Raw genomic sequence first — 12,807 nt, 5'->3', positions numbered from 1 at the left:
CCTTTTGACCCCGTGAGATCGTGTGAACCTGGTGTGCTTCTACTTTATGATTTGTTATCAGTTCATTTCTTCTGTCTACTCTAAACGTTATCATTTCCGATATAATTTGCCATCTTCCGGTTGACGCTGTGTTCGTAACTCCTCACTAATTTTTTGAAAATCACGAGGGCGTGATTATCTGTAGGAAGGGAGGGTGTAGTATCCCTGCCCGACCAATACGGAAGCAGTACGGAACTAATACGGAGCTTTGCCTGATGTATATTTAGTATTGTATTGTATTGTATTGTATTTATTTAAAAGGATTCTCCAAAAGCAAATGGATGCTTATCACGGAAGTCTCCCACATAAATATCGCAAGAAAAATGGGGAAATGGGGGAGAGGAGAGTGGAAGATGAAGCATGGGATGAAGGGAAACAAGTACCTAAATATCGAGGTATAAAAGCAGGAAAGAAATCGACGAGGGAAGAAATCACCTCTGCAGATAATAGCGGGACATTTAGATGAAAAAAACCCAGCAAGGATTAATTTTAAGGAAAAAAAGTCTCAAACGGAAAAGTTCGGAATTCCAGTCAGAGAATATCTATGCTGTGAGTAATGAGCCTTTAGAGCAATGCGAAACTTGACAGAGGACTGAACGTAGCGGATGTGTTCTGGAAGTTTGTTCCATTCCACAGATAAACTAGTGTATCTCCGTATGTAAGCGTTCGGCGTCTGCTGCATAAAAGCGGCTGCGAATTTCTGTTTGGATGAAAAAGATGAGATTTTGATAATAACGAGCTATTCAACCTCCAGGTGTGCACCGGAGAGAAAGTCAGCTATTTTGCCGCTTCTTCTTTCACTAAAAATAATATCTCAGGTGTGTACCTGAAAGTAGAATAAAAGTAATTCTTGTTGATTTCACCGCGCCTACCACTCGGCTACCCATTACACTTGCTTACCGCTATTGGTCTCTCCTCCCACAACATCTAAAATCCTGCCAATGTTACAATACATTCACACAGCTACTGCAGAATGCAACATACTAGTTGATATCCAGCACTGCCCTAGCTTCCCTTACTTTTCAGTTCCCCTTTCATTCTTTTTCTTTCTCTCCTCTAGCTCTATTACCGCTATGGCTGGCTATCGCCCACATCACCATTTCATTGCCTAGTGCCACGTGATTGTGAATAAATAATAATAAGCCAGGTCGTCGCAACTTAGGGTTTCTCGCTCTAGAATGAGTTTCATGATCATTAGTGTCCAAATTATGGTAGCCTATAATGGGCATTCTCACTCTCTTAGTATTGACTCCCATTGATTTTCGCTATACCTAAGCAGTCAAATATTCCTGCATATTTCACTCCTTAGGGCTATATTGACTGCTTATATTTGACTGCTTAGGGGTTGCGCAGTGGAACGGTGCCTAGTGCAGCATTGTCACTGCATGAGTAGGTGGTGGTGCAACGGTTGTGCAATCATAAAACCGGGATTCATGAGGTTATCGTTCTGAAATTTGAAGTACGGACTGTTTGTCGTGATAAATCTAATATTGACTTCGTACTTGGTCAGTATAGGAAATAAAGCCTTGTAAAAGACCTCTGCTTCGCATTGGTCTTTTACTCGCCTTTTATTTCCTATATTGACCTCGTACTCAGTCAATATTAGATACGTATAATTAACTTGTGGCAAGGAACTAGATTTTTTCCATTGCTAAACTTGGAATAAATTTGAGCTATTACGACACAAGAAATACAGGATATGATATACTTCAAGTATTTTCCACGAGGAGCTGACCTTCCCTTCTGTATGATTGGGTGCATTTCATTCCTGCGAGGACACTGTTATTGAGTATAATTGGACTCATAGCTGTGCGATAGGAATACATTTTGGTTACTTTAACTGCAATGTAAGGTAAAAGAGAATCTCTTCAACAGTCCTTAAAATTGATTCGGTGAGACACATTCCTGACTGGCATTTCCAAGACCAGTGTTCACAGATCTAGGGCTGCACAACACGCAGATCATACTTCAGTGACTGGATCGTCTACACAGAGTCATAGTGCCTACTCCTCCACACCTTTCGGTGAACTGAAGTGTCACTGAAGCCGAGGCAGAACAAGAACGCATCCATACTGGAGATATGCCTATATTGGAGATCTGTCTTTTCAGTGTGCGGAATGTTCGAAATCTTTGGCTAAGCACTCCAACCTATTAGTCCAAGAAAGAATCCATCCCTTAGAGAAACTGATCAGGTGACAGCGCTGGTGACAAATCCATCAAAGCGAAAACAGAATTTGAAGACCATGCCAATACTAACAGCCAAAGGTTTGTTTTTCCAGATGTTTAATTTAGGTCTCCATGCAAATTTCACTGCTTACATGCTGACGTCAACACATGTCAAATCAATAACATTATCATTGTATTGCAGTTGATATATCTACGGTTAAATTTTATGTTTTCCATTGCAGTTCTTACACAAAAGGAATGTATTTCCAAATTAACAAGAAGAAACAATTTTATTGCGCGGAACGTCTTTCTTTCAAATGTCGCTCATCTTCTAGAAGATACACTGTGCGGCTTGGGAGTTCACACATGATTCAAAATATGTGAGTTCCTTTGCTTCTGTGTGTAACTTTGATCCCATAAGTGGTATTGTACAGTCCCGTTCTAGTCCATGTCAAATAACCCAAAATATCTAATAATAAGATAATTATTATGATGAAGAAAGGAAAAGGACAAAATGTTACGAGTTATGACAAACTGTCCACCAACTTAACCAGATCTTTCTTATACAGTCAGCGAGTGCGACAAAACGGTACAAAACTGACAAGGAGTACCGAGACATTTGTGTCATAATAATTATTATGTAAGCACATTTGCTTTGCCCCTACAAGAGGCTTGTTTACTGAGACATTCGGGGTCCTGACACCTAGCTCCAATACTTCTCCAAGGTGCAAACCAACACCCTTCCAACTTGGAAAGCTCAGGTTCGGAAAGGTCCACGAGGGGAAGGACAGAGTTTATTACATAAACTTGAGCCGCCAAAGTTGGGTGGGCTGTTGCTTTGCGCCGTCGAGTTGTAGTGAAGCCGGTCCGTCCATTAGTCTTACTAGTTTCGTCATCATCCAGTAACTTTCGGCATTCTTAGTTGCCGTGACACGTAGCTCGTGCTCTTCTTCGTTGCGCTTTCCTTCCCCTCTTGGAACTTTCCGAACCTGAGCCTTCCAAGTTGGAAGGTTGTTGGTTTGCACGTTGGAGAAGTGTTGGAGCTAGGTGTCAGGTCGCCGAATGTCTCAGTACTCCTTGTCAGTTTTGTGCCATTTTGTCGCACTCGCTGCCTGTATAAGATCTGGTTACGTTGGTGGACAGTGTGTCATAACTCGTAACATTTTGTCCTTTTCCTCTCTTCGTCATAACTATATTGGCTCACCATCCGAGTTCAAATAAAATAATTATTGCCTTTGATCCTTGAAGGGTGGTGGCGTTCCTACGGATGCGAAAAAGAACCGTGAACTTTTTCTATTGCCTTTGTGCTCCGTCCATTCAACACCACAAACAAAAACAGAGCTGCATAGCCAGTGGCTGAAAATGGTGAAGTCTAGTCTAGACACTAATGCTGTTCTATGACGTAAGGGGTGTAGGGCCACCAACTACACTTTCACAACTCTACATCTCATCGTATCACATCTCTTCACACCTCATCTCTTCATACCTCATCTGTTCATACCTCATCTCTTCATGCCTCATGTCTTCACACCTCATATATTAATGCCTGATCTCCCCCCATTCTTGTCCCTAGTCGGCCTAGACTCACACCATCGCCTCATCACATCCCTTTCCTCATCGGCATGACATAATTATATGTTTCAAATTGTGTGATTCCAAATCAGAATTGGGTGTGAAGACTACATAAGAGAGATGGGTGTGGGTTGGGTTTTTGTATTTTAGAAAAGCGATCCTGTCAGCTTTTCTATTATCCTTTGTATGTGATTGAGTGTATGCGCGTGATTTCACAAGATGTTAATAATTATTGTGAAAAGTATAATTTCAGTGCCAGAAATAGATGTGAACTGTGTTGATGTGCAGATTTTGCGCATTGTTCTTCCAATTACTAAAGTCAAACACTAGCTGTTTACTAATTACAAAACTATTGAATACAACTAGGGAGTGTTGTCTTCCATTTTGAACTGACTTCTTGTTACTTCCAAGCATTTGTTTGTTGTTTTGATTAGGAAACCTTGCAGTGCTGGAAGAAGAATTACGGTTGTGAGAATTGTTCGAAGTTGGTAAATCATGAACGACTGTGACTGGACTTCGGAGGAGAGTGACGACTCTGATGCACTCTCACCACTCCAGCCATTAGTGATATGGTCAAGCAGAAGGTCAACCGCGTGTCCTCCACCGCCAACTGCACCATCATATAATACACCGTACTCAGCTCTTAACCACGTATACCCCAAAAGTGGTAATCAAGTAGCCACATCAGAATTCTCAACTTCCCAGTTTTCTCTTCAGAATACCGCATTCAGCCCTTGGAAATCACGAACATCTTGCGACGGTGTTCCTCAAGATCATGTACCCAAGGACATGGTGACAGATAAAATCAGGGACCCTCGACCAGAAATCCAGAGGAACAAGGATACAAAGACCAGTGATGCTTCAACCACAGCTGTCGAAAACCCATGTTTGGATTCCTTGACATCAGCAATGGACAAGGATCAAATTTCGCAAGGTAACAGTACCCCAACCGTTAACTGCTATCCCGAAGCCGTTTTAGATCAGTACACAGGCTACGAGGAAGTAGCGTTTCACATTGAATATGGCAAGAACTACAGCAAATCTGCTGGTATGAACGTTCACGCAAGGCTTGTACACAACTTTGGCCATTTTCCAGTATCTTCTCCAGTGGCTAGCCTGCCCGCGGATTCCGATCATCACGATCTTGAAAAAATCAACACTCATCACACGTCTGAACCTTTTTCTGAGAAAGTTTGTCAACTTCAATCTGACTTTCCCGAACCAGAAAATACACTCTGCGAAGAAAGTGAAAAGTCACTTGATCGCCAGCCCGATAGGCTTGATTGCGAACATTCCCATCCTGGAGAAAAGCAATATAGATGTAAGCATTGCGATAAATCTGTTTCTACTCCGTCTTGCCTAAGTTCTCATCAATGTACACATCCAGAAGAGAAATCGTTAAAGTGTAAAGAGTGTGACAAAATGTTCACCACGCAACAAAATCTTACCCGTCATGCACGACTTCACTCAGTAGGCAAAGCGTTTCCGTGCAAGTACTGCGCAAAGCTATTCGGTGACAAATACGGCCTACATGTTCATGAACGTGTCCATACCGGGGAGAAGCCGTTCAGGTGTGGTTACTGTGATCAAATGTTTCGCCGTAATACCCATCTTAGAGTTCATGAACGTAGCCATACTGGAGAGAGACCATATAAGTGTAAATCGTGCGATACGTCATTCACGGCGAAATCAAATCTCACGGTGCATCAGCGCATCCATACTGGAGAGAGACCATACAAGTGTAAATCATGCGAAAAGTCATTCACGAAGAATTCAGATCTCACCCGGCATCGACGCATCCATACTGGAGAGAGACCATACAAGTGTAAATCGTGCGAGAAGTCATTCACGACGAAATCATATCTCACCCGGCATCGACGCATCCATACTGGAGAGAGACCATACAAGTGTAACCTGTGTAACAAGTCATTCAAGACGAAATCCACTCTCACCGTGCATCAACGCATCCATACCGGAGAGAAACCATACAAGTGTAAAGTATGTGGCATGGCATTTCGGGAAATGTCAACTCTCAAATATCATCAACGAATCCATACTTGAGAGTAACCATCTTCGTGTAAGGACTGTGGAAAGTCTTTCACTAAGAAATCCAGCCTAACACGTTATGAGTGGATCCATCCCTGAGAGAACCTGATCATGTACAAGCGATTGTGACGAGATTTCAATGCGAAAAGAAACATGGAAGACCATGGAAATACAAAACACAGAAAAAAAACGCATTTTTTGGTAACTGTTCAGTTTTAGTTATTGCTCTGCGTGCACCGTCTTATCCTGAATTATCTGCAAACACATGTACTATGATTCTGTTTGCGCTTTTCATGTATCGTTCAATCGTTCAACGTAATACATATTTGTTGAAATATACAATTTTTCCTAGTACTTTCCTGTTGTCGTCTTCTTTTTTCTTGCATTATCGTTGTCAACCAAACACGCTCGGTGGTGTGCTAGTAATTTCCTTCTGGTCATATTCATTCAGTCAATGGGCTAGGAGAATGTACAGAATGGAGATGGACGTCTGTAGAATTGCGACCTATGCTAAGCTCTGAAATCTTCGTAGTGCGTTCAATCGGTTTCGTAAACTGTACTTTTTATTATTTTAATTTTTTATTATAATATTATCGCGATAATTGATGGAATATATGGTAGTTTAGTAGGTGTGTTGCGGTGATGTTTTGACCTGACATGCGAGCCGATAATTCTTAGATGTGTTCATTTCTTGCTCTACTTTCGTTGTGTTTGCATGTGTGTGTGCGCTTGTCCGTTTGTGTGTATGATTTTCGCTGTGAATGTCGGTTTATTGTTCCATTGTAGCCGGATACTATGACGTCTTTCAAAGTAGAGCTGCTGTTAGCTCATCGTAGAGCTGCAATGCTAATGGATGTAATATAGCTCAAGGCAGAGCCGCAGAAAATGGCCAGATAACACCAGTTGTGAGAGTGTTTGCTCAAAGTAGAGATGCTAATAGCTAAACGTAGAGCTGCTGTAAGCTCAAAGTAGAGCTGCTGTTAGCTCAAATTAGAGCTGCTGTTAGCTCAAAGTAGAGCTGCTGTTAGCTCATCGTAGAGCTGTAATGCTAATGGATGTAATATAGCTCGAGGCAGAGCCGCAGAAAAGGCCAGATAACACCAGTTGTGAGTGTGTTTGGTCAAACTAGAGATGCTAATAGCTAAACGTAGAGCTGCTGTAAGCTCAAATTAGGGCTTCTGTTAGCTCAAAGTAGAGCTGCTGTTAGCTCAAATTAAAGCTGCTGGTAGCTCAAAGTAGAGCTGCTCTTAGCTCGTCGTAGAGCTGCAATGCTAATGGATGTAATATAGCTCAAGGCAGAGCCGCAGGAAATGGCCAGATTACACCAGTTGTGAGAGTGTTTGCTCAAAGTAGAGATGCTAATAGCTAAACGTAGAGCTGCAGTAAGCTCAAATTAGAGCTGCTGGTAGCTCAAAGTAGAGCTGCTGTTAGCTCGTCCTAGAACTGCAATGCTAATGGATGTAATATAGCTCAAGGCAGAGCCGCGGGAAATGGCTAGATAACACCAGTTGTGAAAGTGGACCCAATCAGTTCCTACCATTATTATCATGATAGTCTGAATACGTTGGATAGGGAGGGATGGGGGGAAAAGAAACACTGCAGAAGCACGATCTGTTGTCTGGAAGAACACAACAGGGCAAGCAAGATTTTTTTTTTTTCATCAAAACGAGTTTGGTGCCATAATTTTGTGATTATGCAGCAAAACATAGCGCATGACGTCATTCTTGAAGGCAGCATAGAGCCATGCAGTGCAGCTAGTGAGCTAGTTCGGACGAGTACTAGCACAGCTAGCACCCCAAATTTGGTGTCGATGGGATCTTTCAAAGAAGATACTGTGTCCTAACTGCCCTTTCTGACAAATGGAGAGGTGAATCCGTTGTTATATGTTTTGAGCTAACCAGGCTTTAATGGTGTTGGGGCGGCGGTTCAATCCTGTGACCTGTGACAATCGCTTATGCCCAGAGATGCCCTACAGCTAAGCACTCTACCACTAGTGGTCATCCGATCAGTGACTGTTCAATATTTTCCACAGATGTAGAAACTCACGCCTCCTGTGAATCCACACAAGCTCGTGGGATGCAAGGAGCGTACAAGACGTTTTCTGTTTTAATGGTGCTGTTTGTACATAGCGCGGAACTCACGATATTCATTTCGCTTATATCTTTCTTAACACTTAGATCCACCGACATGGTCAACAGTTATACCGTGACGAGTTAGCAAGAGCACCACATCTATGTTTAGAACAGGTAGTAGTAGTAGTATTGACATATCCTATTCTAACAACAAAGTGTCTCAGATTGCATCACCTCTTGTCACGTGTTGCAGACTCCACACGAAGCTTGGCTGATCCCATGTCAAGCGTTTAGGTGAAGAAAAATATGGAAATAGAGATAGTGTGTGTGTGTGTTTGTGTGTGTGTGTGGAGGGGGGAGGGATGGGTGTTTGTTTGTGTGAGTGTGCATGTGTGTGTTTCCGGGCGTGAGCGCATGATGTGAAAATATCATGATGTGTCACTTAAATGTAAGGATGGACTCGGATGAAGAAGCAAGGATTAATTTATAGAAAAGAAAAAAGACCAAGGAAGTACTAGTAACGCTATAACGTCGGTAAACGTCGGTAAACGTCGGTCAACGTCGGTAAACGTCGGTCAACGTCTGTCAACGTCGGTAAATGTCGTGCAAATTTATCGCATGAGCTGATTGTTAAGACATTGGTCGTGTTAGTGATAATTATAGAGCAGCTCGTTAATGTATTGGCCTAGAAATAGACATCAACGTGACAAATTATCTCAAAGTGTTCATGTACTTATTCGGGAAACACAGTTGCTACTGATTACAATACTAACCTCCTAGTATGAGTTGTTTCTGCTCTATGGATTATTGGTATTGAATTCGGATACTTTGCCCTACATGGCAAGAGAATTGAGTTTGGAAGAATTGTTGAAGTAAGTGGATCATGGATGATTGTGACTCGACTTCGGAGGGGAGTGCCGACTCTGATGCACTCTCACCACTTCCACCATTGGTTATATGGACCAGCAGAAGGTCAACTGGGTTAACCCCCACAGCGAAATATACCATTTTACGGTACGATTTACACGGCTCATCACCACGCAAACCCCAATAGCGGTAACCCAGAGACGACCTCAGAAGGCTCCTTTGCGAATTATGCACTTCAGCATTCCTTATTCACCTCTTGGAACACACCAACATCTACCTCCAGAGTGCTCCAAGATCATCCTTGGCTGGACACTGCAGCAGACAACTTCAGGCCACCTCAACCAGAGTTCCAGAGGAACAAGGATACACGCGCTAATGATCCTTCAACAGCAACTGACGATAACCCATGCTCTAATCCAATGACATCAGCAATGGACAATGGCCAAAGATCGCAAAGCAACCGTAACCAAACTGCTAACCATCCCGTTTCTGTTTCAGATCACTACACAGGCCATGCACACGTTGGGTATGAGTCGGAAGATGGCGAATACTCAGGCAAATCTGCCGACCTGGAGGTTCACAATATCGAACATGTTCCAGTGGATCTTAGGATGTCTAGCTTATCGCACAAAAATCAGCATGTCTCCGAGTCTAGTTCTGAGGCAGATTTTCAACTTCAAGCTGACTTCCCTCAACCCGAAACTTCGCTTTACAAGGAAACTGGGCCATTGCTTGAACGCCAGCATGATATGCTTGATGGCAGACATTCACGTCCCGTAGAAAAGCCGTATGAATGTAAGTTTTGCGATAAATCATTTTCTACTCAGTCCAGTCTAACATCTCATGAACGTACATGTACGCACCGAGAAGAGAAACCTTTCAAGTGTAAAGTGTGCGATAAAGTCTTCGATTGGCGATCTCTTCTTCTCCGCCATGTTCGAGTTCACTCAGGAGACAAACCCTTCACGTGCAAGTTCTGCGCTAAATCATTCAGTGATAAATCCAATCACACTACTCATGAACGGTACCATACCGGAGCGATGCGGTTTAATTGTGATCACTGTGATCAAGGTTTTCACTCCCGTTCCAATCTTAAAATTCATTTACGCATCCACACTGGGGAGAGACCATACAAGTGTAAAGAATGTAAAAAGGCATTCAGACAACCTTCACATCTCACAGATCATCAACGCGTCCATACAGGAGAGAAACCTTTCAAATGTAACGTTTGTGAGGAGGCGTTCAGAAGTGCATCAAATCTCGCAGGTCATCAACGCATCCATACTGGAGAGAAACCGTTCAAGTGTAAAATATGTGAAAAGTCTTTCTCTCGGAAATCTAATCTAACAGTACATGAAGGAATCCACCTCTGAGAAAAACAATAAAAGTCTGTCAATGATTAAAAAAACACTTGGAAGACTATCAAAATGTGAACATTAACAAAAGGCTTCTTTTCCAAATTATGGAAAATGTTCATTATACATGTACTTGTAGGCCCTTTTTGAAATGCAAGTAGCCAAATCTGAACACCACGCAAAGGCCACTGCTTACATGCTGACTTCCATATTTGTAGCATTACAATGATTTTCATTATCATTGTTTTAGAGTTGATATATTGTACAGTTTCTAGCCATGTTACTCAATGCACTTCGTACACGTATTTCCATATCTACCATTCACAAAAAAACAGTTGAGCTGATCATGTGGCTCGTGGTTTATAAAATCTGTACTTTTTCGCGCATCTTTACTCTTCTGCACGCATGCTGGGTATGGATCCTTTCCCTAGAAGAGACGCAGTGCTGTTTTGAAGTAGGCACATGATGCTAAATATGTGAGATACTTTATTCCTGTATGTAGATGTCTATCTCTGGTCTCATTTGTATAGACCCGTTCAAGTCCCCGTCAAAACATTTAAAATCTTCTAATAAAAAGATTGTCTCAATGTTCATGTGCTGGAGGGAAATGTGGAAAGGGGGAAATGACTGTGATCACCAAGACTCCAATCTGATACAATCAATTATGCCCAGCCATACTCTACTACTAATCACTCTACCACTACTAGTCATCCAAGCAGCGTCTGCTCAACATTTTCCTCAGACTTACATGTAGCAACTCTCGCTTCCTATGAATGCACAAAATCTAGTGGGGTTCAAGGAACGTACATGACGTTTAGCATTTAAATGTGGTGTTTGTACATCGTGCGAAACTCAGGATATTCATGATACAAGTGCACGACGATGAAGGTTGACACTTCGTTCAGTGGCTTCTCAACTTTGGTTACGTAGTCTTGTTACCTTTTTGCGTTTCCGCTTGTGGTTGTATTGCATTTGTATCATGATTTTATGTGGCATTTCTAACACTTCAGGATATGCATTCCGCTTATATCAGATTCTTTCTTAAAATTTAGCTTCACCGAAATTGTCGACAGTTATAACGTGTGGAGGTAGCAAGAGGACCATACCAATGCTTAGAACTGGGCATAGTGTAATAGATCATGTCGCGTATACCCGGCACTACCTATATTATAATTTATCACAAAAGCCGATATACACCATGCATCTATTCATAACAGACACCTTTTTGTAATATTCTAACAGCAAAGTGTCTTTGATTGCATCGCCTCTTGTCAGGTGTTACAGAGTCAGCATGAAGCTTGATTGATCCCATGTCTCGCGCTAAGGTGAAGAGAAAATTAATATGGATATGGAGAGATTGTTTAAGTGTGTTTGTGTGTGGGGGGGGTTGTGTGTGTGAGTATGTATGTGTGTGTTTCCGGGCGTGAGCTCATGATGTGAAATTATCATAATGTGTCAGTCAAATGTAAGGGCCTAGAAATAGACATGAACTTAAAAACATGACAAATTATCAGAGTGTTCATGTACTTATTCGGTAAACACAGTTGCTACTGATTACAATACTTACATGTACCTCTTAACATGAGTTGTTTCTGCTCTTTGGATTATTGATATTGAATTCGGATACTTTGCCCTTCATGGCAAGAGAACTGCGTTTGGAAGTTTAGTTGAAGTACGTGAATCATGGATGATTGCGATTGGACTTCCGAGGGGAGTGTCGACTCTGACCCACGCTCACCACTGCCACCATTAGTGATATGGACCAGTAGAAGGTCAACTGTGTGTCCTCCAAACATACCATATTATGGTACGACTTTTACAGCTCATCACCACGCATACGGCAATAGCGGTAACACAGAGACGACCTCAGAAGGATCTTTTGCGAATTATGCACTTCAGCATTCCTCATTTCCCTTCTCGAACACACCAACATCTACCTCCAGTGTGCTTCAAGATAATCCTTGGCTGGACATTGCAGCAGATAACTTCAGACACCCTCGTCCAGAGTTCCAGAGGAACAAAGACACACGCGCCAATGAGCCTTCAACAGCAGCTGACGAAAACCCAAGCCTGAATCTCATGACATCAGCAATGGACATTGACCAAAGATCGCACAACAACAGTCGCCAAACTGTTAACTACCTCGTCTCCGTTTCAGATCACTACACAAGCCACGGGCACGTTCGGTATGACTCCGAGGATGGCGATTACTCAAGCAAATATACCGATGTGGACGATTACAATATTGGACATATTCCAATGGATCTTAGGGTATCTAATTTATCTGAGGATCCCAAACGTCACAATTATCGAACGCACAACATTCAGTATACTTCCGGTTCGAGTTCTGAGGAAGATATTCCACTTCAAGCTGACCATCTTCAACCCGAAACTTCTCTTTGCAAGGAAACCGGGCCTTCGCTTGATCGCCAGCATGATGTGCTTGATCGCGCACTTTCACTTCCAGTAGAAAAGCCGTATAAATGTAAGTTTTGCGATAAAACATTTCCAACTCACTACTGTCTAACATCTCATGAACATGCGCACCGAGAAGAAAAACGTTTCAAGTGTAAAGATTGCGATAAAGTCTTCGATAGGCGACACAATCTTGTCCGTCATGTTCGAGTTCACGCAGAAGACAAACCCTTCATGTGCAAGTTCAGCGCTAAATCATTCAGTGATCAATGCAA

General features: G+C 42.3%; 2 protein-coding genes across 2 annotated transcripts; both read left to right on the top strand.

Annotated features, from left to right (window-relative positions):
* The first annotated feature begins 4,154 nt into the window (after positions 1–4,154).
* Positions 4,155–5,995, top strand: LOC135826085 (zinc finger protein ZFP2-like). The gene has a single exon (XM_065338723.1). It carries the CDS (start codon positions 4,273–4,275, stop codon positions 5,836–5,838), a length of 1,566 nt encoding a protein of 521 aa, XP_065194795.1. The 5' UTR covers positions 4,155–4,272; the 3' UTR covers positions 5,839–5,995.
* Positions 5,996–8,693: 2,698 nt separating this feature from the next.
* Positions 8,694–10,593, top strand: LOC135826089 (zinc finger protein 761-like). The gene has a single exon (XM_065338726.1). The coding sequence runs from the start codon at positions 9,182–9,184 to the stop codon at positions 10,133–10,135; it is 954 nt and encodes a 317-aa protein (XP_065194798.1). The 5' UTR covers positions 8,694–9,181; the 3' UTR covers positions 10,136–10,593.
* Positions 10,594–12,807: the final 2,214 nt, after the last annotated feature.

Source organism: Sycon ciliatum, chromosome 10 (genome assembly GCF_964019385.1).
Source record: "Sycon ciliatum chromosome 10, ocSycCili1.1, whole genome shotgun sequence".
In the NCBI taxonomy this organism is placed as follows: domain Eukaryota; kingdom Metazoa; phylum Porifera; class Calcarea; order Leucosolenida; family Sycettidae; genus Sycon; species Sycon ciliatum.
Note: the sequence above shows the minus strand (reverse complement) of the source record. Positions and strands in the feature narration are given on the sequence as shown.

What these genes read in the sequence shown, in the direction of transcription:
- LOC135826085 (XM_065338723.1), top strand. Translation starts at nt 4,273, where the DNA reads ATGAACGACTGTGACTGGACTTCGGAGGAGAGTGACGACTCTGATGCA.
- LOC135826089 (XM_065338726.1), top strand. Translation starts at nt 9,182, where the DNA reads ATGACATCAGCAATGGACAATGGCCAAAGATCGCAAAGCAACCGTAAC.